Source organism: Physeter macrocephalus, chromosome 12 (assembly GCF_002837175.3).
Source record: "Physeter macrocephalus isolate SW-GA chromosome 12, ASM283717v5, whole genome shotgun sequence".
NCBI lineage: Eukaryota > Metazoa > Chordata > Mammalia > Artiodactyla > Physeteridae > Physeter > Physeter macrocephalus.
Window position 1 is genome coordinate 80,061,995 of NC_041225.1, and position 26,542 is coordinate 80,088,536.

The window sequence follows — 26,542 nt, forward strand, 5'->3', positions numbered from 1 at the left end:
CTCGGCGGCCACCTACGCCCGGCGAAGCGCCGAGGACGAAACGCCGACAAGAAGAACCTGCATGGGCGGCAACCCTGAAGGCGGAGCTGGAACCGAAGCCGGAAACGGCGATGTGGGCGGGACCTCGGGCTCCTTTGTTTCTTATTGGAGCTCACCGCTGCCAGTCTCTTCCTCCTCCCTCCGGTCCTCACCTCTTCCGCACAGGCAGTCAGTAGGTGGCGGGCAGGGGCGGGTAGGGGCGGACGGCCACTTCCGGGTGGGGGAAAAAAGCTGGGCCGCGGGAGGGGCCGGGAAGAGGGAGGAGGAGGAAGAGGAACCGACGGACGGCGGCGGCTGTAGGTTGTTCGGTGGCGGCGGCTCCGGCTCTCTTACGGGCGTACTATGGACAGCCAGGGCCGGAAGGTGGTGGTGTGCGACAACGGCACCGGGGTAAGCGCTTCGCGGGGAGGCTGCAGCGGCTACAGGCTCGGGCAGGGGATGAGCGAGGGGCGCGCGGGCCCTTGGCGCCCGCGGCTGCACCCCTGGGCCCCCGGGGCCAAGGGGCCAGGGCCTCGCTTCCCGCCTCCGTGGGTGTGGCGCGCGAGTGGGTCGGGCCCCATAGTTTCCCCGACCCCGCCACTCCCGCAGCTCGGGGTCAGGACGGCGGGCGAGGCCGGCACTGGATGGGGTTCCCACCTGCTGCCCGGCCGGGGCCGGCCCCGCGCTGGAGCCGCGGGATTCTGGCTAAAGGGCCGGAGGGGTAAAACGCTGGGTTTGTGTGTTCCAAAAGGGCTCCATTCCCCGGGGTCGCCGGTGTGTAAAAGGAGAAAGATCAAGAGGCCTTTCTCTTCCTGTATAGTTGAAGATACAGAACGGGAGGCAGGAAACGGGTTTAAAGAAAAAAGGGAAGTGCTGTCATGCAGTGAACTTCAGTCCTTTCGCAGTGTTTGTTTTTTTTGTTTTCTTGTTTTTTGAGGGGAAGGGAGACCAGATCGGCAGCGCATCATTTACTTTTTGTTTTGCATGCTGGAAATTTGGCCCAGGTGCAGCCCCGCAGAGACCAGTGTGTTCCAGTGGTTGATCTTGCACCCTTGAAGGCCCAAGTGTTAATTCCACTAACCTTAGGGGAAGTTAATCAGTTTGGGTACCCCTCCTCCTTCTTTTCCTTACTTGCAGAATACAGGTAATGTTAGTATTTAAGATTCTAAAATGCAAATAATTTTTAAAATCTGAGTAAAACACTGATTTAGAAATAATTTGAAAGTTGTTTCTTTCAATCGCCCCCCCACCCCATTTTTAAAAATGTATTTTGGGCAGTAAAGTCAGCAAATTAGAAGACAGAAGTGTTACTTATTTTGGTTGAGTTCTGTAGTGATCACTTCCCCCTACATTACAATTCCTAACCATCTTGGAGCTGCAATATTTTGTGACTTTTATCACCTTCCTTCCATAAATGTGATAGATGAATTAAAATAGATTTTATTTGAACTTTAAAGCCCTTTGGAAACTGGATTGTTGAGGGGGAAAAAAGAGCTGATATTCACTGCTATAATGGTGCCCTTGATTGAATTTGTAGACTTTTACAAGCAATGATGATATTAGCTTTATCTGACCTAAGTTAAAAACGGATGAGAGTAAGAAGAGTGTTAATAATGGGACATCCATACAAAATGGAATAGTACTTAAAGAAAAAGAGGCAGGTCCACCACTATAGAAACATTTTTAAGATCTATTGTTAAGTTTAAAAAAAAGTTTTATAGCCATTCCATTTATGTGTGTGTTCTTTATTAAAGATATTTATGTGTCCACAAATGTATGTGTATATGAAAGTTTTGGCGGAATTCATAAGAAATGTATGTTCATAGTGGTTACCTGTGAGACTAGGGATAAGAGTGAGGTAAGGTGGGAAGGACTTCATCACCCTTCTGAATTATTGGAAAACTGTTCTTTGTTTTTTTAGCAAACCATGTATTGTTAAACTATCTTTAAATGAAATTAACTATAAACATGTATTACTTTTACAGTTAAAACTCAGTTAAAAGTGCTTTTAAAAAAATATTAGCCTGATTCCCACTGTAGTTTCAAATTGACCTCTAAATAAATGTAAATCTTTAAAAGTTGATGTTAAATATTTTGTTTGTGAATATGTCAGCTTTTTTCTTTAGAAATTGAAGTCAGTTACGTTTTAATGGATTCCTCCTCTTTGAAGGACAGTGAACCCTGTTTTTGTAGTATATGTTTTTTCATAATACTTAGGGTTTCTTTTTTTCTTCTTTTTTAAAAAAATTTTCTTTTTGGCTGCACCGCATGCAGGATCTTAGTTCCCCGACCAGGGATCGAACCTGCGCTCTCCGACGTGGAAGCGCAGAGTATTAACCACTGGACAACTGGGGAAGTCCCATAATATTTAGGTTTTTATGTTACTATTTCATTAGTTTATCTGTGTTAGAAAACTGATTGTATATTATTGATTAGTCTTATGTCTAATCCATAATTTAAGAATCTTGTTTCTTAAGACAAAAGATCAGTTACTATGACATAAATAGAAAAGTGTAGTTAATTCAAACAAAAACTTACATATTTAGTGTTATGTTTCTAGTTACTTTAAAATTTTTATCCAGATTTTCTATAGGACATGGTAGACTTCAAATGAAGAAACAGCTCTGATGTGGTAGGTAGTCATGAATGCTGTGATATTTCTGAAAATTTAGAGAATTAGGAACCACTTAGATTCTGTATTTCTTATGGTTATACTTCATAGTCATTTTGATTTTATTTAGGTACCTGAAGGTCTAATGATTCCTCTATGATTAAATAAAGAAGATATTAAAATTAAATTTTTAAAAACTTATGGGAATAGTCGTTACTCCAAAGCAATTTGCCCCTTACACATTTTAGGTGTTAAAATTATAGGTATTTGAGAACTTGATTTTTTTTTTTTTTTTAATTTATGGCTGCGTTGGGTCTTCGTTGCAGTGTGTGGGCTTCTCATTGCAGTGGCTTCTCTTGTTGCGGAGCACAGGCTCTAGGCGCGTGGGCTTCAGTAGTTGTGGCACGTGGGCTCTAGAGCGCAGGCTCAGTAGTGTGGCGCATGGGCTTAGTTGCTCCATGGCATGTGGGATCTTCCCGGACCAGGGCTCGAACACGTGTCCCCTGCATTGGCAGGCGGATTCTTAACCACTGCACCACCAGGGAAGTCCCAAGAACTTGATTTTTTAAGCCCCTCTGGCAGGCCCTAAATCGAAGCCCTAAGAGTAGGTGAGTTCTTGTGATCACATGCCAGATGTTGGCCCCGCTCTTCTTCCTCACTAGCTCCCAAGCTGACCACTGTCTCTTTTCCTCCTAGAGGAGGAAAAGCTCATCCATTTCCAGTACTTTATGCATTTCACCTTCATAACCATTCAAACCTAAAATGGAGCCTTCGTCCAAACCTGCACCTAAAATAGAGCTGTGGAAAGTGGCCAGATAGGTGGAAATGTGGAGATCTGCTTAGGCTTGGGTGCCTTTCAAGAGTTGGGCCTGGGCCCCTGGTGTTGTATATTCTTTTACCAAACTTGGGTGATTTCATCAACATTGAGTTGGTTCACCAACAGTGAAGACTTCTGGAGTGCCTACTTTGTGACTGGTATAATTTTTAGGGTCTAGTGATACAAAGTAGCTCATAGTGTTAGTAATTATACTTTTACAATTCACATTTGTAGTATTATGGCCTTTATCAGGCTTATACAGATTTATATGATGAATTTAGGAGTGTTTGAATTAGAAACAAATCAGAAACAGGTTTGGTTTCACCCTATAAAATGCTTTGGAATAAATATAATAAATATTTTGGTGGTCTAAGATCAGAATAATCACTGTGCAATTAAATTAATATGTCAATACCATCAATTTAAATTAATAAAGGAAAAATACAAATTAAATAAGCCCAAATGAGGCTTTATAAATCCCAGTTTATTTTTTGAGGGAGAAAGGTACTTTTAGAGCAAATGTAGATGAGCTTTTTTTTGTTGCTTGAAAGAACATTATATTGTTCATGTTCTTACCGTTTGATGACTCAGTAGGAAGTAAGGGAGCCAGTTTAAACCACAGTGCTATGAAGAGGAAACTATATATGGTAAAATCTATTTCTTAAACACAGCCTTACTGCACACAATGAGAGAACTAAGCCACCAAGTCTTAAAATGATTGGAGTGGGGGGAGGTATCTCCAGGATTAAAAATGATACCAAACAAATAATTTAGAAAAGAATATTTTCTTTGTAATTTATTACATCGTGGTTTAGACCTTTTAAAAAATACTTACTTTTTACAAGAAAGGAAATGCCAGGTTGTCTGTTGGTTATATGTTATTGAGAAATAGATCATTGTAATTATATTCTTGTTATTATAACTATTAATGCTTTCACATTTGAAATAATGTGAAATAGTGCAGCACTTGCCATTTTGACCAAACACTAGTACCCTGTAGTAATGCTAGCACTGGATTACTATGGCAGCATCTACTTCCAATAAACTACTGCTTAAGCAGAATAAATGATTTCATTAATAAGTGATTGGTATCTTTAATTTGAACTAAAAGCCAAATTTCCATTTTTTATAAAGCACAGGAATAGTAGTTTACAATTATTTTTATAGTTTCAGGAGTTCTTAATTTTTTGTCATCTTACCTCAGGCACTTGGCAAATATTTTGTCCTGTGAAGTATGCTCAGACAAGAATTTCAAGATGCAAACTACCCATCTATAATTGTTCAAATTATAATCAGTAAACATTGAGTGATGTGATTATGGATTTACTGTGTTGCACGTTTCCCAGTGTGTTTGGCTCAGAATGAGGGGAGGCACGTCAACCTTCGCAGACTCCTCCCTGCACCAGGACTTGGCTTACACCCCATCCCAGGCTCCTGCTCCCACCTTTACCTTATATTATGATTTCTCACTTAAATCATTTGTTTACATTTAATATGCTAAAAATGCCCTTACAAACTTGTAGGTTCTTTTTTCATTCATTCTGTCATTTTCTTTAAGAACATTTATACCCATGTGAGCATGTTCAGTCTGGTGAATGGACACTTTTGACCCACCCAGTGTCCTTATCTGTTCACTGTGTTAATACATAAGAATTTAATGTCTACATTGTATTTGGTTTCTATATTTGGAACATATGTATAAATTACAACTAAAGCTGGCGATCATGACAAATTTTATTTATGTAGAAATTTGGATATGGTGGGGTAATGAGAAGAGATTCTCTGGTTTTGCATCTGATTTCAGTTCACGTCAAGTGAGCTGGCTCTTGACTTAAGGACAAAAGCAAGTTTGATTTAGAAGAGAAGAGAGTGAGAGGTTTTTTCATTTTCTTTTAATTTGAATAGACTAGAAAATAACTAAGTATTATTCTTGTCCTCTGTGGCAATTGTCACTCCAACTCTTTCTGGGTCACATTGATAAATTATTTGGGAAGACATTGTGGAAAAATGGACTAGCATTTCTGTATTCTGTTGAACATTTTTTTAGGGTGGCAAGTGTATTGCTCTTTACTATCAACCACTATTCAAATGGAGAGAGAGGTATGAGCAAGCAGGTAATCTATTGCATATGTCATCATATCACAGTAACTTCTGCCTTGGAAGCTAATCCAGTAAGAATTGTATCATAGTTTTAGAAATGGTTATGTGGCTGAATGGTAAACTGAGCAGGACTAGGTTTTATGAGTTTGGAAGAAAACCTATCTGAGCAGTATGTTTTATGTAGGTTCTAAAATGTAAACGTGAACTGAGGAGATAACGAAATCAGGTGGTATTGGAAATATGCAATTTTTAAATTCTAGGCAGATTTTTCATACCAGTAGCTTTAGTCTGCTAAAGACATGACTTCAACATATTTTTAAGAGCTCTATTTATAAAAGACTTGAAATTATGCATGGCAGAATGTTCTAGACTATTTATAATTAAATGTGGTTCATCAACATCATTTCCAACAAGATTGTCTTTGCAGTAGAAAAATTTTATATTTTGGAGGGTTAGTCAGAAGTCAGTGAGTTTCAGGTAGTTGCTAACCTTTACCACTATCAAACAGAACAGTTCCTTGTATGTAACAGCTTTCTGTCCACTTTTGTTTTATTACTACCATGCGTCACATTCAGATACTGTTTTTCTCCTTAATTCTTCTAAGAGAATATGGTACCTGAAGCCATGGAACAATAGGCTTTCTCAATATTAAACATATTCTCTAGGTTAAAATAATCATAGTATCATACGAGTCAACAGCAAAACTTCTAATATTTATTGATCAGTTAAATAATATGCATTTAGTATGTGTCAGACACTGTTCTAGGTGCTTGGGATTCATCAGTAGACACGAAAATCCTTGCACAGTGTACCATACATTGAATAAAGGCTTGTTAAGGGAGAGGGTAGAGACTGATTGCATTTCCTTTCTTTTATAGCTTCTTCCTCCCACCCTGAAGTTTTAAACTGCCTTTTCCTTGTAATGGCTGCTCTTAAAAATAAGACTAAGCAGACTGTATTATTGGTATAAGAATTTGAAACCCTTGGTTCTATTTTCAGTTTTACTGTAGATTGTTAAATCTCCTAGTATATCAGTTTCTTATTCATAAAATGGAAGTATTATTAGAATCAGTGATATGTCCTCATTGGAGAAGTACACTATCTGACTATGAAATTATGTCATTTGGTATTACTGAATATGTTTGTCTAAATATAAAGATGTAAATAGCTCAAAATGCATAATAAATGTTTATTTTAACTTGATGCTAGTCCAGATGCCATTTGATTTTCCCATTTTCAAAAATGGGGTTGCTTAAGTGAACTGCCAGACATGAATGAAAAGCTGCTTTAGTTCTGTTCATTTCCTGACATTTCTCTTTTAAAAATCCTTAGCATTTGTTGAGTGAACTTGTCCCTTCCCCGCTGTGCATCAAGGCAGTGAGCTCCAGCATGAACTGCTCAGTTTAGCTCTCTGTGGTGGGGAGACCTAGGCACTAAATAAGCAGTTAACCAGTAAGGAAACAGGAACTCTGGTAGTAGTGCCATAAAGGAAATAAATGGAGGATATGATAGATGGGGTGACTACTTTGGGTAATTTGAAAGCAACAAAAGTTTAAAATATTGTATAAATGCAAAGCGGTACTTTTCAGATAGTTTTTAAAAGGATAATATCATTAATATCTTGACACTAACCCACTTTTACTGTTCTTTTCCAGTTTGTGAAGTGTGGATATGCAGGCTCTAACTTTCCAGAACACATCTTCCCAGCTTTGGTTGGAAGACCTATTATCAGATCAACCACCAAAGTGGGAAACATTGAAATCAAGGTAATATTTTATTTATTGATAAATGAGGAGCAAAACCTGTGAGGTGTTCTTTGAATTAAGTAGTTTTAAAATGTGATGCCTTGAAAAGCAAAGGAGGAGGGCCGAATTTCTTATATTTAAAATTTTTATCAACACCTGAAGAAAGGCACCAGAAACTGAAGTTAATTTCATCTGACTTTAAGTATAGCTTGATGCCATTACCCTCTGAATGAAGTAAAATATACTTAGTAAGATTTTTATGTTGATGTGAATACTGTATTAGTGACTTAAAGTCCTATTACCTAATATAATTTTTAAAAAGAAATCAGCCTGGTATTTTTATGTCTTTCAGTTCCATATATTTTTCTATGTTAGTGTCTCTTTGGGACCTAAGATTTTTCCTTCCTATGTTCTCATGGCCTGATCTCCCTACATTTTTATATAGCTAGTCAGGAAACACAGGATATAAATCTTATTGGTTCCTCTTTTCACCCGTGTAACTGATTTCCATAGTGTGCAGGAGGAAGCTGTGCAAGTCTTTATTTGGCCTTGTATTTATCTTAGCACGAGGAGAGGGGAGGGAATATTGTCATTGCCTACCTACTATACTTAATCTGAGAGACCGGATGTTAAGGGTGATAGATTTTTATCTTCTATTAAAGGGATTGGAAATCAGGTGGGAGTAACAATATTGTAGAAGAAAAAGAACAATCAAAAGTCAGTGGTCACCAATTGACTTAAATTTTTCAGGTGGCCTAGGGATCAGGTTATACAAAATGCAGTAGCATTTAGGGGCCCCTTTACTGAATCATTTGTGAACGGACTAGCAATGTTGGTCCTATCTGGACAGTCCTTGGCAAGACTTCACTGAATTGTTAGTGTGTGAGTTAGCGTGTGCCTCTCTGGGACGTTTATTTGAGATGTCTAGGAAGGCGGTAATAGGTGGTAGAGGTTTGCTACTTGGTGGCTCTCTGCTCTTAGGACTAGAGAATTGAATTACACAATGAATAAAAATACAAACTGAAACTTAGGTTCTGTGTTAATTTTTTAAAGACTTAAAAGAGTGAATGGGGGTTTCCCTGGTGGCGCAGTGGTTGAGAGTCCGCCTGCCGATGCAGGGGACACGGGTTCATGCCCCGGTCTGGGAAGATCCCACATACCGCGGAGCGGCTAGGCCCGTGAGCCATGGCCGCTGAGCCTGCGCATCCGGAGCCTGTGCTCCGCAACAGGAGAGGCCACAACAGAGTGAATGATTCTGGCCTCTGTTTTGTTATGTTACAATCAGTAGGGATACTCAGTATGAGAGGTTTTTTTTGTTTTTGTTTTGGGGGTTTTTTTAGGGTCTTTTGGGAATTTTATGGAATTCTGTATTCTCTTTTTGTGAACTTTCGTTCTGATTGAATTCAATCTTAAATGAACTCAACTTAAAATTTAGCTAATAATAGTGATAAGGATAAACTTTTTAATGATGTTGGAAGTCACACTTTTATTCAGTATCAGCCTTTTAAAGAAGAATGGCTTTTTTATATACTTTATGGCTAATAACATTTTTGAGGTATTAAGATGCATACCATATAGCTATTTTTATTGACCAGCATAGTCACAGTAATTACCACTTTCTTGCTTTTTAAGGCCAAGTGATAGAAATGAAACTAGATGATATTCTAATAAGACATTTTTGCTAAGGAATTCCCCAGTAGCATTTGCTTGTATGGTTTGTCAGTCTGTGTTCGGTTGGCTCACTTTTGTTCAATCTGCTTAATCTTTTAAGTCTTTCAAGTTAATTTGTTCTTCCAGTAGAAAACAGTGAAAGAAAACAGACGTGTGTCAAATTTAACTTGACTACTAGAGCTTGGAAAGTCAACTCTAAATACCCTTTACCTACTCAGCTAGACCTTTTCTGCTATTTATTTTCCTTAATTAAGGTTCTTAAATTCAGTAATGAATTAAAGAAATTTGACTTTTTTGGAATTCCTATGCCTAGTGGATTGATTTATACTTTTTGTGTCTTGTTAGCTAAAATGTGGTAGACTAAAAACTGGAAATTTAAATTGTTTAATGAGTTTATTTTCATTCAGGAGTAATAACTGTCCATGCTAATTCGGCCCTAATTGTTAACTCCGTAAACTGTAGTAGTACTGCATCTGACCTCGACCTAATTTGTCTCTATTGCTTGTATGTTTAAAAATTTCAGTGAGGATTTTATTTAGGCCTTTTCTGACTCTTACTTCTACCTTCTCTCTCTTCACCTTTCTTGACCTGTTGAAGTAGAATAACAAAAAGATGGTAAGTGAGGTTACACACATGCTCTCTGTTTGTTTTCCACTTTTGCTTGGTGGGACAGTAGTTGTTGTTTTTGTGTCCCTTTGGTATTGGGGAGGGGGGTAATTCCATATTTTAATTTTTAAGTACTTTGATTTTTAACCTTTTTCATTGCTTCAATTTGGTAGCAACTAATTAAGTCCTATACTTTCCTGATTGCATACAATGGACCAAATCAGAACTAATTACTAACATAATTTTGAATTGTTTTCCTTGTGTTTTTTGTAGATGAATGTTACGATTAAAATGGAATGTGGTGTGCATTATATTAGAAACCAAGTGGCTTTATTTAGGATATGTGTGATCCAGAAAATTGGGGTGAAGTTGTTGCATTTGGATAAATCCACTTTATTGACTATTGTTAAATTGAACACTGCCTGTCATAGCCTCTATATATATGTGTATATATTTGCATCCAGTACAGTATCATATGTGTATTTAATAAACTGAGTAAAATTTTAATGTGCCAGTGAACTATAAACAGTAAAGGGGGAGAAAAAGAGATTGACTTGTTTCCTATATTATCCTTATCGATGAGCACATTTAGCATTATCTGAGTATAAATAAGAAAAAGGTGGAAGTCTTGTAAGACTTTCGCATAGACAATAGATTCTTCTTCTAAATAAATACCATTGTGTGGCACCTTTTTCTTTTGAACTAGAACTAGGCGCATCCCAGGCAATTGACTCTTCTACCATATTTTTCTGTGATAGTCAAAGTGCTTTCTGTAGTAGATATTTTCAAGTTTGTTTGTTTTTAATATTATTTGTAAGCAGCTTTGACAGAGATTAATATCAGGCCTTTCTAGTGATATGTATTTTAACTAGTAACAGTAACTTTGTGAAGTTTTCTTTTGAATAAACAAAAGCATTTAAAAGTGGAAATTCCTACATTTATCCTAAATAAAAGATCATGCATTTGTCTAAAATCTGAAGGAGATTAAGAAAAAAGTGTACTTGTAGAGAACAGTGTAGGCTTAATTTAATGTTTTTTATGAAATTTTGTTCTAGGAATTTAATTGTGGTTTTAAAGTATATTTGCTCTACTTTTAATTAGAGGTGACATTGTTCAGAATGATTCTTGGCAAATCTCATCTACACTGCCTGCTTTTCATAAAATATAGATGCCTTTAAAACAGCATCTCAGACAGTTACTGTGATTTTTCATTCTTTCAGGTAATAGGTGATGGTTTAGGCTTGAGGTCCAATGATGAGGTGGATGGTAAAAAACTAAGGCCTCATCTGATGGCTCTTAACTTTGGTCTTGGAGATGCGGGCAAGTTACATAAAGCTTTTAGCATTTTGGGGTTTTGGAAGTTAAAATGTTCTAAGGAAAACTATATGTTTTAGGGTTTTTTTTAATAAAATTTTAGATATGGATACATTTTTAAATTAGGTAGCTTGAGTTAGTCAAGACTATTTTCACTAATTTGATAAGTTAATACTTGTTTTCTTCCATTTTAAATGTCCTCTTTGTTCAGAGGGATGGTAAGATACTCAATGCCAGATGTTTTTTTCAGTTAATTATTTATGGTATGTGTGCCCTAGAAGTAGATCCATGACGCTTTTATTTTGAGTTGGCATTAGATCAGACATATGTAAGCCCCTATTCTTGCATGGAATAAAAACTAAACAGTCTGGTGAAATCAGACCAGACTTACACTAAATTTGTTGAAATGTAGTTGTGAATATATATTGATGATATAAACCATCTAATTATCTGATCTGTTATAAAGATATATTCTAGAAGAAATTAACAAAATTGTATATTAAGTTACATTGATGGCCAAAAGTAATATATGTACTTGGAGGTATAAATTCCTCCCCCTAACATTTTATTAAGAAGTGTTTAGAATACACGGCAAAGTTGAAGGAATTTTGCAGTGAAACCCATACATCCACCACCTAGATTCTGATATTAATGTTTACTATACTGATATATCACATATCTATCCATTTATCCATCTGTCAGTCCATCAGTGTATCTTGTCTTTTGATGTATTTGAAATTTTCAGTATACTTCTCCATAAGTAATTCAACAAAGGCATGTCAGTTACTAGAGTTCACAAATACAGATTTTTACTTTTGCATTTTCCTATCAGATGATTCTAAATAGTTAATATTTAAGCAATTTGAGTAATAAGTTATGGTGAATTAACTTTATACAAAATTAGTTGCAACAGAAAAGTTTTAGTGAACATTTCTAGCATGTGCTTTAACTTTGTTTTTCCTTTTTGTTGTTGCTTTCAGTGGATTTTCCAGAAATCTGTTTGGTTTTTTTTTTTATTGTTGTTTTTAGAGTCTTCACCCTTGTTTATCTTGTCTCTTTTTATTTAGTTGTTATTTTAAAAAGTTTTAAAGTCATATATGTATTTAAACCTCTGTTTTAAAATGTCGTAAGGTCTTATAGCAAATAGTAGCTATTTCTGATACTAGGGTTTTTTTTTTAAATTGAATTCATCAGTATATGTAGAAATCAAGATTATTTAGTATTTTGACTAGCCGATTTCTAAAATAAGTTTAAATTCTGGGACATCATTAGCCTTATTATACACACAAAATTTGACTTTTGAAATGTGGGTCATCTTAAGTATGCTGTCATTGGAGACAACACTTGTGAGTATTCTGCTTCATGTGTAATAGCATAGTTTTCCAGTTTTATACTTTAAGATCGAAGATGTTGCTCATGAGATAATTTTAAAGAAGAATTGCTTCTCTTTGTCTTAATTTTTTGTATCTCTACAAATTATCATTCATCTGAGGCATATTGAAACTTAATTTCAATTCTAATTGAGGCATATATAGGTAGAAGTTTGTGAAATTTACAAGTTATGTGGTGCATATGTCCATTCTTATAGTGTAATAAAAAATCCTTTTATTTTTTGCTTCTCATTATGCTTTATAGTACTTACACTTATCATTTTGATATTTAGTACAAAGAAATGTGCTGCATGCATTGAGCATTTTTCTACAAGTTTTTTTTTTCCCTGATGTGCTATCTCACATATCACAGGCCTTATTTTTTGAACATTTGAGCAAAAGAAACAGATGAAACCTCATACAAAACCCTCCAATATATGAAAATGTGGGGTTTATTTGTGCTAATGCTCTTCTTTTGGAAACATATGTATTAAAGGTAAGGTCAATTTATTGATTTAAACCATGCTGTACATAAAAATTTATTATTCATGATTAAGATTTGCAAGGCATTGTTCATGCAAGAAAAGATCTTTTTTTATTTTATTTTATTTTTTTAAGAAAAGATCTTTTTAACTTGTGGAATGAAGAACTTTGTCTGAAAGTGCCAGAAAGATTAAAGTTAATTATTTCCAAGTTTTCCAAAATATTATGGGAGGATAATTTTCTGAAGGTATTTTATACAAAAATTTGGTCTAAAGCTTTGATATTATAATTTTCTAGGATCTTATGGTTGGTGATGAGGCAAGTGAATTACGCTCAATGTTAGAAGTTAATTACCCAATGGAAAATGGCATAGTACGAAATTGGGATGACATGAAACACCTGTGGGACTATACATTTGGACCAGAGAAACTTAACATAGATACTAGGAATTGTAAAATCTTGCTCACAGAACCTCCTATGAACCCAACCAAAAACAGAGAGAAGATTGTAGAGGTAAGTTTTTAGATGGGTTGCACATATATGTGTTTCTGTGATGTGATGTTAAAGCACATGTTTTTTCTTTTATCTTACCATTGTCCTTAAGAATAAAGGGAATAAGAATAATTATTTTCTCCCAGATCCTATTTATTGAGCACCTAACTATGTTAGTCATTACTTATAAGTAGAATATACCAGTAAACAAAGTGAAGTCCTGCTCCCATGGAGTGTATCCTCTAGCAGTGGAAAACAGACCGAAAGAGCAAAAAGTGAGTTAATTGAATGGTTTGTTAGAAGATAATAGATGCTAAAGGGAAAAAAAAGAGTAGGTTAAGTGGGATGGGGAATGTAGGGAGGCTGCGTTTTTCATAAATGTGGTAGTATGTGTCTGTAAGAAGGTGATATTTAAACAAAGGGAGTTAGCCAGAATATACTTGGGAAGAGCATTCCAGGCAAAGGGAGTAGCCAGTGTAAAGGTCTTGAAATGGTAGCAAGCCTGGCATATTAGAGAGTCAGCAAGGAAACCAGTGTGGGAGAGCAACAGGAGACAAGGTGGGAGAAGTAATGGGGCAATCTAGGGCCGTGTAGGCTCTAATAGGGAATTAGATTTAAACTCCAAGTGAAATGTAGAGCTATTACAAGGAAGGGACATGCTCAGATTTAGGTTCCTGTGGCTGCTGTGTTGAATGTAGATAGAACATAAGGAAGCAAGGGTACAAGAGAGACCAGTTGGAGACTTTTTCAGTTACCTGAGCACAAGATAATGATGGTTAGGATTAGGGGTAGTAGCAGAGAAGGTAATGAGAAATGGCCAGATTGTGGCTCTGTTTTGAAGGTAGGGCCAAAATATATTCTGATTTCTTAGATGTGGGTAATAGAGGGATAACTGCAAAGATTTCGCTTGAGTAACTGGAGGATGGGGAAAAACTGAGATAGTAGAACAGGATTTGGGAGGGAAATGGATCAGGAGTTCAGTTTTGGACATGTTAGGTCTTCATTAGACATCCAAGCAAAAATGTCAAGTAGATGGTTATTAAGATCAAGTTCAGGAGAGAAGTCTGGGACTGGAGATAAAAACTTGGGAGAGTCATGAGGATATAGATAATATGGTTCACCAAAGAAGTGATAGTAGACAGAGGTGAGAAAGCGAAGGGCCAAGGAGATAGGGGAGAGCTGGGAAAGGAGGTTGAAATGGCTAATGAGGTAGGCAATTACAGAGAGCAAAAAGTCTACATTCTTAATAGTTTAGATAGGTAACTTTTCAAGGTTGTCTTTCATTTTGTTATATATGAGATAGAAACTTTTAATTGCTTTGTATTTTAGTAGCTTTCCAGATACTACTTAATGTAAATATCTTGTTTTACTCAGTGGCTATGTTTAGATGTTGATGGAAATTTTGGAAGAGAATTAGAATTTTTATATTAAGTGTTTTAAAATTTTGAGATCATGGTTTTAGCTACAGAATCCATATCATTTCTTATGGTTCGTATTTTATTACTTTTTTCCCCTAGCCACCCCTAAAACTATGAAAGATGGGCTTTATTGTATTAGCTCATATTTTAATTGCATTTTGCACTTTCTGAATGGTTTACAATCACTAATACTTTGTGATGGATAAGTAGTCATTTGTAATTGCTATTTATTTTTAGTAGCTTATTACAAAATCAGAGTGCAGAGATATTTTTGCATTAAATCAAAAGGTTACTACACAAGGAAACCTCTTTCAGAAAGTAACACAATACCAGAATGAAAACCAAATTTTCTTTCAGATGAAAAGTTAGGGAGATGACAGGTATAGTGTCATCCACTAACTAGCTATTTGACTAGGACATATATTTTTTTAATCTGCAAAAATGACAAGAATTAGTCTTACTGCACTCTAAGTTCTCATCTTTAGTTTAATGCTCTTTTTTACTCACGAGTGCAAATTTGGCTATGACTGATAATGCCCTACTTTAATCTCATCCAGAAAGTTGTATTAGAACTACAAATACCTTTTAATGATCTTATAAGTAAAAACAAATTCTAACAGACTGTCAAGTTGATAAATGCAAATACAGTTGACCCTTGAACAACACAGGGTTAGGGGTGCCAACCCCCCTCGGTCAAACATTTGTGTATAACTTTACATTTGGCCCTCTTTATTCCAGTTCTGCATCACTGGATTCATCCATTCTCGGATCATGTTGTGGTATAGTATTTATTTACTGAAAAAAACCTGCAATTAAATGGACCTGCGCAGTTCAAACCTGTGTTTTCAAGGGTCAACTGTATAGCATTACTCTTCCATTTTCATCCCTGTGGTGGGGGAATAAAGGATGATGGAGTAGAATACTACTTAGAATATCTAGTTGCTTAATTGATGAGTATGTGTTTCAGAGATGTAAAATTTATTTATGTATGTATGTATTTATTTTAGAATTTTTTATTTTTTTAATTGAATTTTATTGAAGTATAGTTAATTTACAATGTTGTGTTAGTTTGAGGTGTACAGCACAGTGATTCAGTTTTGTTGGTTTTGTTTTTGTTTTTGGCTGCGCCACGCTGTATGCAGGGTCTTAGTTCCCTGACCAGGGATCGAACCTGTGCTCCCTGCAGTGGAAGCACAGAGTCCTAACTGCTGGACTGCAGGCAATTCCCCAGAGTTGTAAAATTTAAATTCTATATAATTCTTATTGTGGACAGTTGTAAAATTTCTAAATATGAGATATTCATAGCAGTAGTCAGCACTGCCAATCAAGGAATGCTCGGTGTAGATGACAGAGAAAATCCTATAGGATGTTCCCAGCCAACCTGCACTACAGAGAATGAGCATGGTTGTGAGCAGAGAGGGCATGAGGGGACTCCTCCCTGCAGTGTACCTTGGCAGAGAGTGGAACGCAGCCTTGGCTCCAGTGAGGAGGGCAGGCTCAGCTGCTGAGCATTCAGGATCTGCCAGCATTCAGGAGTTACTGTGTTTATTTTTGTTTTCCTGCCCTACTGTTTTATTACCTTTTTTTCTTTTTAAACTGCTGGAGGTAGAGCCACAGTCTTTCTTGGCCCAGGTTGAGGGAGAGGGATGCGAAGTAAGCAGTTAAGCAATTTCTATAGTTTGTCTTTAAATTAAAAGATATTTCCTTTAAGGGACATCAGTTGAGAAGAAAACCTTGTTCAAAAGCAGAATGCTTTCCTTCACTCTAATTAGCTATTAACTAAAACACTCAGAAATCTTTGCTTTGTAGCACTTATGAAATGCGTGGGGACTTAGTGTGTATTCAAAAATCTGTCCCCAAAATTGGAGCTCTGTGACAGCAGGACTTCAGTAGAGGCAAAAAGAGCTAAAGAGAATGGAGGATTCTTTTGGGTTCTTTGATTTTATTTTGGATAGCTAATCCACTCTGACCATCAAGAAACCTTATACATACTTATTATATAACTTCTAAATACTAATTTTTTCCCTTTCCTTTTGCATTTTCAGGTAATGTTTGAAACTTACCAGTTTTCTGGAGTGTATGTAGCCATCCAGGCAGTTTTGACTTTGTATGCTCAAGGTAGGTAAAGCTTAACTTTTAGTATAATCAATTCAGCAAATATTTATTAAATATGTTTGATGTCAGAGGAGTTTGATTTTTCGGTAAGTTGTAAGTCCCAGAAGAGCACAATATTTATGTATTTATATTTATTCAAATATTTTAAATATTTATTCAGATATTTCCACAATTTCTAAAATTTGTCAAATAAAATATACACATTTTTATCTTCTTTACTAAACAATGAAAGACTTAGGTAAAAAGAAACTTCTCAATTTTTTTAAAAGTAGAAGGTTCCCTCTTTTAGGCTATTTAAAGTAAAAAATGTTTTATAAAGTGGAGAATGAAAATGGAATTTTGTCCTCAGAATTGGCAGTTAAAAAAAAATAGAGCCAAAAAGATTAGTATAAATCATGTTTGTCAAATACATAATAGATTAAATACAAAGGAAAAGGCAGACATTTGAGAGTGCCTTCCTAACTTTTGAGGTGGATTTAATGGAGGGGAGCTACTGTGTTTTCTTGGTACTGCTGTTAGTAACTGGCTTGCTGTCCATTGGGAATAAAATAGTAGCCATGTAGGGAGAATTCTTTATATCCTTATGGTCTTATCGAGAACTTAAGGGGCCATCGGATATGTGCTACAGAGTTTGTTAGGCACTTCAAATGTAAAGATGCCTCAAGGACTTAGAATCTAATGGGGAGAAGATACAGAAATTGATTCAGCATGTCAGAGAAGATTTCTGAAGGAGGTGACAATTAAGTCTCAAGCCTTAGTACTTAAGCAGTGTATGACAATACAGTTGACCCTTGAACAATGCTGGTTTGAACTGCATGAGTCCACTTATACATGGATATTTTTTAATAGTAAATACTACAGTACATGGTCCGTGGTTGGTTGAATCTGGGGATGTAGAGGAACCATGGATGCAGAGGGCCAATTATAAGTTATATGCAGGTTAACCCCTGTGTTGTTCAGGGGTCAGTTGTACTTGGGAAACAAACTAATATTGTGGTGATCCATCTGATTCTACATATGCATGAGTAAAAATCACTTTTCAAAACACATACTGGGTTTTTAAACTGTCTTTACTACTACATATAGATACTAAGAAAGTACTTGGGGAGAATTAAATTTTTAAAGAGGCTTTATTCATTCACCAAGTGTAGCATGTGCCTCGATTTCTGTTTAGTGCAGAGGATATGGCAGTGAGTAAAGTAAGCTACTCCATAAGCTATGTGTGGTCTCCTTGTCCTTAAGGCAATTACAGCCCAGCTGTGAGTAATTAGTGCTTGTGTGCATCTAGGTAATTTTATTTCATTTTTTTAAAAAGTAAATTTCAGAAATTATTTTAGAAAATACTTTGGAAAAATAGATATTAAAAATTTTGAATCTAAGCTTTGAAATTGGTGATAATAGTTCCATTTAGGGGGTGGGGATGGGACACGTCTGCTGAAATGAATTTTTGTTTTAATTGTATTTGAATGAAATTTACCTTAACAGATTTTTCTAGCAGTATTCATAAATTTATTTCTGTCCAAGGAGAAGATACCCTCTTTTAATTCCTGATATTTAGCTATTTTTGTTTAACTGTTGAATTCTTAATTTTGAGAAATTATAGTCCAGTAATACTAATCAAAAGAACTCTAAGCCGTGGAAAAATTCTCCTTCTTAAACAAGGTGGCTAGTGCTACCAGTTAAACCAAAAAAAGTAAGAAGCAGCATTCGGAGCCAGGGAAGGTTTTTGAATAAGAGAGAGGTGACACAGTGATTCAGGAAAGTATGTTTGACTGCATTTTGCAGACAGGATTGAGAGGAATAACGAATCATGGAGTCTGAGCTGGAGGTTAAAGTGGTCAGGGAAGGTATAAATGGAAAGGTAAGAACTAGATTGAGCTTTAAAGAATCCTTAGGAATTGAAGTGGAAAGAATAAATAGTCCAGTGACAGAAGGGTGTGGCACTGGAATCCGGTCAAATACGTAAGGGAAAGGCCAGTATGTAACCTACTGGGAGTGTAGAAAATAAGGTGAGGTTGGATGGGAAGGTCTATTTGGAAAATAAAATATGTAAATTGCTGCTTTAGTTGATATTACTGGGAGTATTTTTGAATTAATGATATTGTGGATTCTTCTTTTTTTACAATAGAAAGTCTCTTGTTTAAAAGAATGCAACCTTAAGAGGCAGTGTATGATTTTTATGAAACTTAAAAAATCAGTCAAGGAAAAACAGATTATATCAACTTCAGCAGGAGGTGGTTTGAATAAACGTATTCCAAGATAAATCAGTTACTTAGTGCATAATAAGAAAGAGGGAGAGTGCCTACTCAGGGATGGGACAGTGATAAAACAATGCTTGAGCAAATTGTAGATAATGCATATTCTGGTTAAAATTTTTTTTGTTGTTAAAAATATTATTAGACTATTAAAAACTACTAGAAAACATGAGTCAGAAAAAGTTTTGTTTTGTTTTTCCTGAATTAACCCTGACACAAAAGGTGAAACAGTAATTTGCAGCCATTTATAGTTTTAAATAGCACATACGAGAAACAAGGCAGCTTCTTTGCTGTTTTTATTAAGAGGTTTAACTGACATTGTCTTTTTGGTTTCTGGTGAATAATTGAAATGATCCTTCAGCTAGTCAAGATGAAGTGTTCTCAGATTTCTAGCTATCTAGTATCAACAAATTTTCCAAACACAGTTTTGTCATATGACAAAAATAATAATAAAGAACTAGATTATTTCAACAGGTTCACTGTCAATTTGTGTAATATTTACCTTTCACAATGGTTTTCGTAAAAGTTATCCATGATGCTCTAGAAAATTTTACTTTAATGGAATTCAGGGATCCAGATTAAGTTGGAAGGAAAAATAAAGACTATGTTGTATTTTTCAGTCCTATTCCTGAAAAACAGTCCTAGGGCTATCTCCTGGGGTAGCCCATGATTAGACTAAAAGTCTCACAGGAGGCATGTGAGAGAACACTGACGTTAGTGTCTTTGTATTCGAAATAAGCTGTAAAATAAGCAAATAATAAAGAAATGCTGGCTTTTAGACCATTCTGGTTGGTGACATTTCTAGTTTGTCTTCTTTACTAATATTTGAAATTTGCTGGCTTTGATTTTTCTGATTTGGCTTTTTATTTACAACCTCATGGTTCTTCCACAGGTTTATTAACTGGAGTAGTGGTGGACTCTGGAGATGGTGTGACTCACATTTGCCCAGTGTATGAAGGCTTTTCTCTCCCTCACCTTACCAGGAGACTGGATATTGCTGGGAGGGATATTACTAGATACCTTATCAAGGTAAGCAAAAAAAAAAATCATAGAATTAGATTTTGTAGTTTGTGTGTACCAACTTAACACAAAATTAAATGTATCATCTCAGGACTCTAGCTAATCTGCACCACCAGAGAAGTGGCCCAGTTCATTATTCATATAAAATCCATATGAGATTCACACACGTGATCTCTTGTATACTAATGAGAGTTCATCATTACTTAATTATATTTACTATTCCCAAGGAATGGGTAGAGAGGTATTTCAAAGATGGAGGAAGACTCTAAAACTTCCTTGAACAACTTAGGCAACCTTTCTGCCATAAAACCTTCCTTTGAACGGTTGTATGATAAAGTATACTTGTGAATATAATTAGTTATAATTTTCTTTAAAACATTGCTGGATAAAGTATATAAGGCCACTATTTGGAGGCATGTGGGTTTTTTGTAATGTGGAAAAAAAAGGTTTAGAATGTTGTCTGTACCAGAATTCTGTAGTTAGTGTATTCTCTCCAGGTCAGTGGCTCTCAGTCAGGGATGATGCTGCCCCCCAGGGACATTTTGCAATGTCTGGAGACATTTTTTGGTTGTTACAGCTTTGCAGGAAGGCTGCTAAACATCCTACAATGAACAGGGCATCCCCTGCAACTAAGAATTGTAAGGTCCAATATGTCATTGGTGCTGCTGTGAAGAGAGTGTTCTAGGATGAAATCTGTGCAATAAATTAGATTGCATTAAGTCTTCACCTTGACATTGGGTTCCTTTAATCTCTTTTTTTTTTTTTTTTTTTTTTTTGTGGTATGCGGGCCTCCCCCTGCCGTGGCCTCTCCCGTTGCGGAGCACAGGCTCCGGACGCGCAGGCCCAGCGGCCATAGCTCACGGGCCCAGCCGCTCCGCGGCACGTGGGATCCTCCCAGACCGGGGCGCGAACCCGGCTCCCCTGCATCAGCAGGCGGACGCGCAACCACTGCGCCACCAGGGAAGCCCCCTTTAATCTCATTTAAAGTAATAATAAGATTGTTAATGAGAATTATAATACTCTCAGTCTAAGCCAAAATTCTATTCGAAGGTGACTACTAAAGGAGTGCCCAAGGGATTTCTTTTGAACATAAGCACAAAGATAAAGGGATTTGTTTTCTTAAGTTTTTATATGAAAACATTGTTTATGTTGTGTATTATGTGGGGTTTTTTTTTTAACAAATGCTATTGCCCATCTAATATGTGTCAGACATAATAGAAGTTAGGGATAAAACTTCGTTAAGACCTGGGGTATTTCATGAATATGGCATTGATTGAGCAAATTGCAGAATTACAGGAGTCCAGTGTAAAATATTATTTATTAATAAATATTTTGCTCATTTTAGCCATTTATTATTCATGAACTGTTAATTCTGTCTCTCTGTGAAACTGAAATATAAATCCTTTTATGGCAAGTAATATTCCCATTTCTGAAATACTCAGTAAGGGCTAAGGCTCCACTGTCCATTGCATTTGGTATTGATGTGACATATTTAGAGAGCATTACTCGCTTTTGCAGAGTTGAACTCATTCGGATTACTTGTGGATTTACTGCTATTTTTTTGTACCAGCTGCTTCTGTTGCGGGGCTACGCCTTCAACCATTCTGCTGATTTTGAAACGGTTCGCATGATTAAAGAAAAATTGTGTTATGTGGGGTATAATATTGAGCAAGAGCAGAAACTGGCCTTAGAAACCACAGTATTAGTTGAATCTTACACAGTAAGTATTTCCAGTGTATAATATATATGCGGTTTTAAAATGGACAACTTTGACTATTGGTGCGTGCTTAAGGAGGTTTTCTTGGAATCCAGTACTTTTGGTTTGGGTTGTTAGAATATGTATATGTGTGATCTTTAATGTCTTTCTACATTATGATTCTATGATTTAATTATTTTAGGACACCGTATAACATGAAATAAGGCAAGAATCATGTATTGCTTTTCTACTTTAGGATGCAGTTAGATGTGAGATATTATTTTGAGATTCTAGTACTTGGAATAACATTTTTCAGCATGGATTTCACATAATGTTATTTCTGTGAGATGTTAATAGGTATTTCACAAAAATTAAAATGGGGGCTACATTATCAGGTAAGTTTGGGAGAGAGTTGATTTCACTTTATTAAAGGACTTCTCAGAGCCTTTGATATGCTGATTTGTACATGACCACAGTATTCCTCAGCATTTCATGGGGCTGGTGTTCTAAGATACTTTGGGAAGTGGTCATCCTATAGGATGGCTTTTATAATTCAGTAGGTGGCAGTTTTCCTGACTTAGTATTTTCTTAATGAGATGTTCAAAACAAATGTTAACTTGAAATTGAAACTAATGAGACTTAGAACCTAGTTATAGTTTACACTAGGGGAGTTGATCCTCTGTGAATTTTTAATGTATTGCTATCTTTAAGTCTGTCATTCATCTGGGTATAAAGTACTTCCATATTGTATCTTTGATCAATGCATCTGGAGACATTTTTTGGTTGTTACAGCTTTGCAGGAAGGCTGTTAAACATCCTACAATGAACAGGGCATCCCCTGCAACTAAGAATTGTAAGGTCCAATATGTCATTGGTGCTGCTAGGATCTAGTAGTTATTAAAATGAAATTGAATGATAGGCAATAAAAGCAAGTATTCTTAAGCCATTTGATTCATGTAAACTCAGCCTATCACAAATATGTACATAATAGTCATTTACAAAATAATTATAGGGACTTCCTTGGTGGTCCAGCAGTTAAGACTCCGTGCTTCCATATGGATGGCTAGTGGGAAGCTGCTGCATAGCACAGGGAGATCAGCTCGATGCTTTGTGATGACCTAGAGAGGTGGGATAGGGAGGGTGGGAGGGAGACGCAAGAGGGAGGGAATATGGGGATGTATGTATACATATAGCCGATTCACTTCGTTGTACAGCAGAAACTAATACAACATTGTAAAGCAGTTATACTCCAATAAAGATATTTAAAAAAAAAAAACGGTTACCCGGGGATGGGGGGGAGGGATAAACTGGGAAATTGGGATTGACATATACATACTACTATATATAAAATAGATAACTAATAAGGACTTACTCTATAGCATAGGCTACTCTATTCAGTACTCTGTAATGACCTATATGGTAAGAGAGTCTAAAAAAGAGTAGGTATATGTATATGTATAACTGATTCACTTTGCTGTACACCTGAAGCTAACACAGCATTGTAAATCAACTGTACTCCAATAAAAATTATTTTTAAAAAAATTGAAGAGAAAAAAAAAAAAAGACTGCACTTCCACTGCAGGGGGCATGGGTTTGATCCCTGGATGGGGAACTAAAGATCCTGTATGCCACATGGTACAGCCAAAAGAAAACAAAAACAAATGAATAGGGACTTCCCTGGTGGCACAGTGGTTAAGAATCCACCTGCCAATGCAGGGGACACGGGTTTGAGCCCTGGTCCGGGAAGATCCCACGTGCCGCAGAGCAACTAAGCCCGTGAGCCACAACTACTGAGCCCGCGTGCCACAACTACTGAAGCCCATGCGCCTAGAGCCCATGCTCTGCAACAAGAGAAGCCACCGCAATGAGAAGCCCGCACGCCGCAACGAAGAGTAGCCCCCGCTCACCGCAGCTAGAGAAAGCCCACGCGCAGCAATGAAGACCCCAGTGCAGCCAAAACTAAATAAATGAATTTTTAAAAAAGAATAAATAAAAATAATTATAAATTTTTATAAGTTATAGTATTTAATTTTAGAAGGTACTGATCCAAATAGTCAATAAGTCAATACTTTGCAACTTAATTATCTCCAGATTTGCTCTGGGGATTCTTCCCGAAGCCTTGACAGTTACCCTAGATTTATAATTTGTCACCTACCTGACTTTGGAAGAACGTGTCATGAGGCAGAGGATAAGGGAACTAGAAGTGTAAGACATATTTTATTTATTTATTCTCCTTTCTCAGAGAGTTTGAGGTAGGTTACAAAAATACATGCAACAAACAGTGAACTGATGAGTAAATGAAGAGGGATAAGAGTGGACAAATAAAGGAAAGGGTAAGATTTGGTGCAAAGAAATGGGAAGCATACAGTTTTAACAGTTCCAAGAGGTAGTAGTTCCTAGGGTAGGTGGCCCCAGGCTGGCCTGCAAATAGAGCTTTGAGAAGAGCCACACCATCAGAGGCTGGAAGGGCCAGGTACAGAGGTTTTGGTAACAGTAGTCTGCCATGTGAAGTTTTTCCATGTATCGTGGGGTGATTTCAAGTTTGGGTTTTAAGGTTTATTTTTTTTAAGGGTAAATTTTTTTTAAGACATTGATGTGATTTATAAAAAGATAATTTTGGAGTGATTGCCTTGCACATATTTGTAAACAGTCATAGCAGATGGGGGTAAATGTCTTAAAGAACTTGCTTCGTGATGCTTTGTCATATTGGAAAGTCAGTTTTGGAATCTAAAGATAATTATTTTAATTATGTTATTTTAAACAAATATACTGTTAGAAATGTTAATGTAAAACTGATTCTGGTATGTCATACAGAAATGTGTCCAATGCCAGCGTATACAAGCATGCTTGTTACTTAGGTCAATTCAGTGAATTGTGAGGGAGTTTTTGTTTAACATTTCTCATTTAATTAAATATAAACATGATGTAACTTAAGAGTTTTCTGCACAAGGTCATGTTGTAATGGTATCTGACCAGTTGTTTAAATCTAATTTTCTTAAAATTATATTTATTCATTATCATTTAAAATTTAATAGGACCTGGTAAGTAGGATACAACACAATTGCCTAATAAATAGTCTAGGTCAATATTCCTTAAGTTTTCTTGATCGTACAATTTTTTTGGATTAAATGATTTGACAGAAGTTTCACACGTGATATAAAGTGTTTTGATGACAAAATGATAGTTTCCCAGAGTAATTATTTGGTGAAAGAAATTACTTAAAATTTTTAATTGAATGTGTCTGTGCTACATGGTAAAAATATCCATAAACTCACAAATGTGTTAAAATGATAAGCAACATTGACTCCAGCAAAAATCCAGTTTCCATGGGCGATCAGCGCCACCTGTAGTGCTCTCCTGCACACACCAGTGGAACATCACACACTCGTGCGTTGGCGAATCCTCCAAGAAATTCCTATTTGGGGGCATGACGCACCATTTTAAAAGCAGAGCAGAGCATGATAATAAAAACAATTATTTTGATGTATTTAATTTACCTTTTTTGTCTTTTTTCAAAAATGTATTTTCGGAGAAATATATTGCTGATAATGATTTTGGTTCTAGAACAGGTGTTTATATAAGTACTAACATCTAAAGAACACTAGGAACTTTTAAAATCCTTTGCTGATACCTGATTGTTCTTGGTTTCTAGCTCCCAGATGGCCGCATTATCAAAGTTGGGGGAGAGAGATTTGAAGCACCAGAAGCTTTGTTTCAGCCTCACTTGATCAATGTTGAGGGAGTAGGTGTTGCTGAATTGCTTTTTAACACAATCCAGGCAGCTGACATCGATACCAGGTACATTAGAAATGGTTGTTTCAAAGTTATTTATCAGAAATAGATGGAATATAAATAGCTAGAATGACCAAGTTGTCTATTGTCTCACTCAGGTTTCTGATAGGATGACACTGGTTGTTGAACAGCATATATCACTGTGTCTCAGGCCTCTTTAGACTTATTTTGAAATAGTTTAAATGTTGAAAGTTGCAAGAATAGAATAGAGAACTCCTGTACCAGTTTTCCATTTTACTGATTTTAATATTCTGCATGTTTGTGTGCTCTCTCTCTCTCTTTTCTTTCTTGAGCCATTTGAGTAGGTTGTATGCATAAGTCCTCTTTACTCCTTAATATTCACTTTGTGTTTCTTAGGAATGAGGCTATTCTCTTATAGCCACAGTGCATTATTGAGTTCTGGGGATTGATTACTGACATACTTTTATCTACCATCCATATTTCAGTTTTGTTCACTGTCCCAATAATGTCCTTTATACAGTTTTTCTTTTCTCCAGTGAAGGATCAAATCTAAGGTCACACATTGTATTTAGTCATCATGTCTCTTAAGTCACCTTTTATCTATAATAGTTCCTCAGTCTTTTATGACATTGATATCTCTGCAGAGTACAATTTGGGTTTGAATGTTCTCTCATGATTAGATTTAGATTGTGCATTTTTGGCTAGAACAGTACTTAAGTGATGTGTCCTTCTCAGGTTATCACATCCAGAAGTGATGTCTGTTTGCTCCAAATTGGTGATATTAGTGTTAAACTCTTAATGAAGTTTCCTATTTTCTCCACTGTGTAGGTTTTTTTTTTTCCTTTCCTGACTTTTAAGTAATTTGTGGGAAAATACTTTGAGACTGTGTAAGTCTCCTGTTCCTCATCAAACTCTGGTCCCCACCCCTTTTGGCGTCTGTTGATGATTCTTGCCTAAATCCATTTTTATTGTGATCGTTGCAAAAAGGTGATTTTTTTCTAATTCTGTCATTCTGTTTTTATTAGTTGACATTCTAGCATAAGGAAGTCCTTTTCCTT

At 36.3% G+C, this 26,542-nt stretch overlaps 1 protein-coding gene across 2 annotated transcripts in view; it reads left to right on the top strand.

Moving 5' to 3' along the window:
• Positions 1-284: 284 nt before the first annotated feature.
• The window catches only part of ACTR2 (actin related protein 2), a 36,599-nt gene continuing 10,341 nt past the window's right edge, over positions 285-26,542 (top strand). Inside the window, exons 1-8 of one of the 2 annotated variants that reach the window (XM_028496703.2) lie at positions 285-429; positions 7,202-7,312; positions 9,563-9,577; positions 13,033-13,248; positions 16,691-16,763; positions 19,908-20,044; positions 21,606-21,755; positions 25,384-25,529. In XM_028496703.2, the coding sequence (XP_028352504.1) occupies positions 382-429; positions 7,202-7,312; positions 9,563-9,577; positions 13,033-13,248; positions 16,691-16,763; positions 19,908-20,044; positions 21,606-21,755; positions 25,384-25,529 (896 nt within the window). In that variant the 5' untranslated portion in view covers positions 285-381. The remainder of the gene's footprint in view (positions 430-7,201; positions 7,313-9,562; positions 9,578-13,032; positions 13,249-16,690; positions 16,764-19,907; positions 20,045-21,605; positions 21,756-25,383; positions 25,530-26,542) is intronic. The other variant, XM_007124889.4, reaches the window with a different exon arrangement.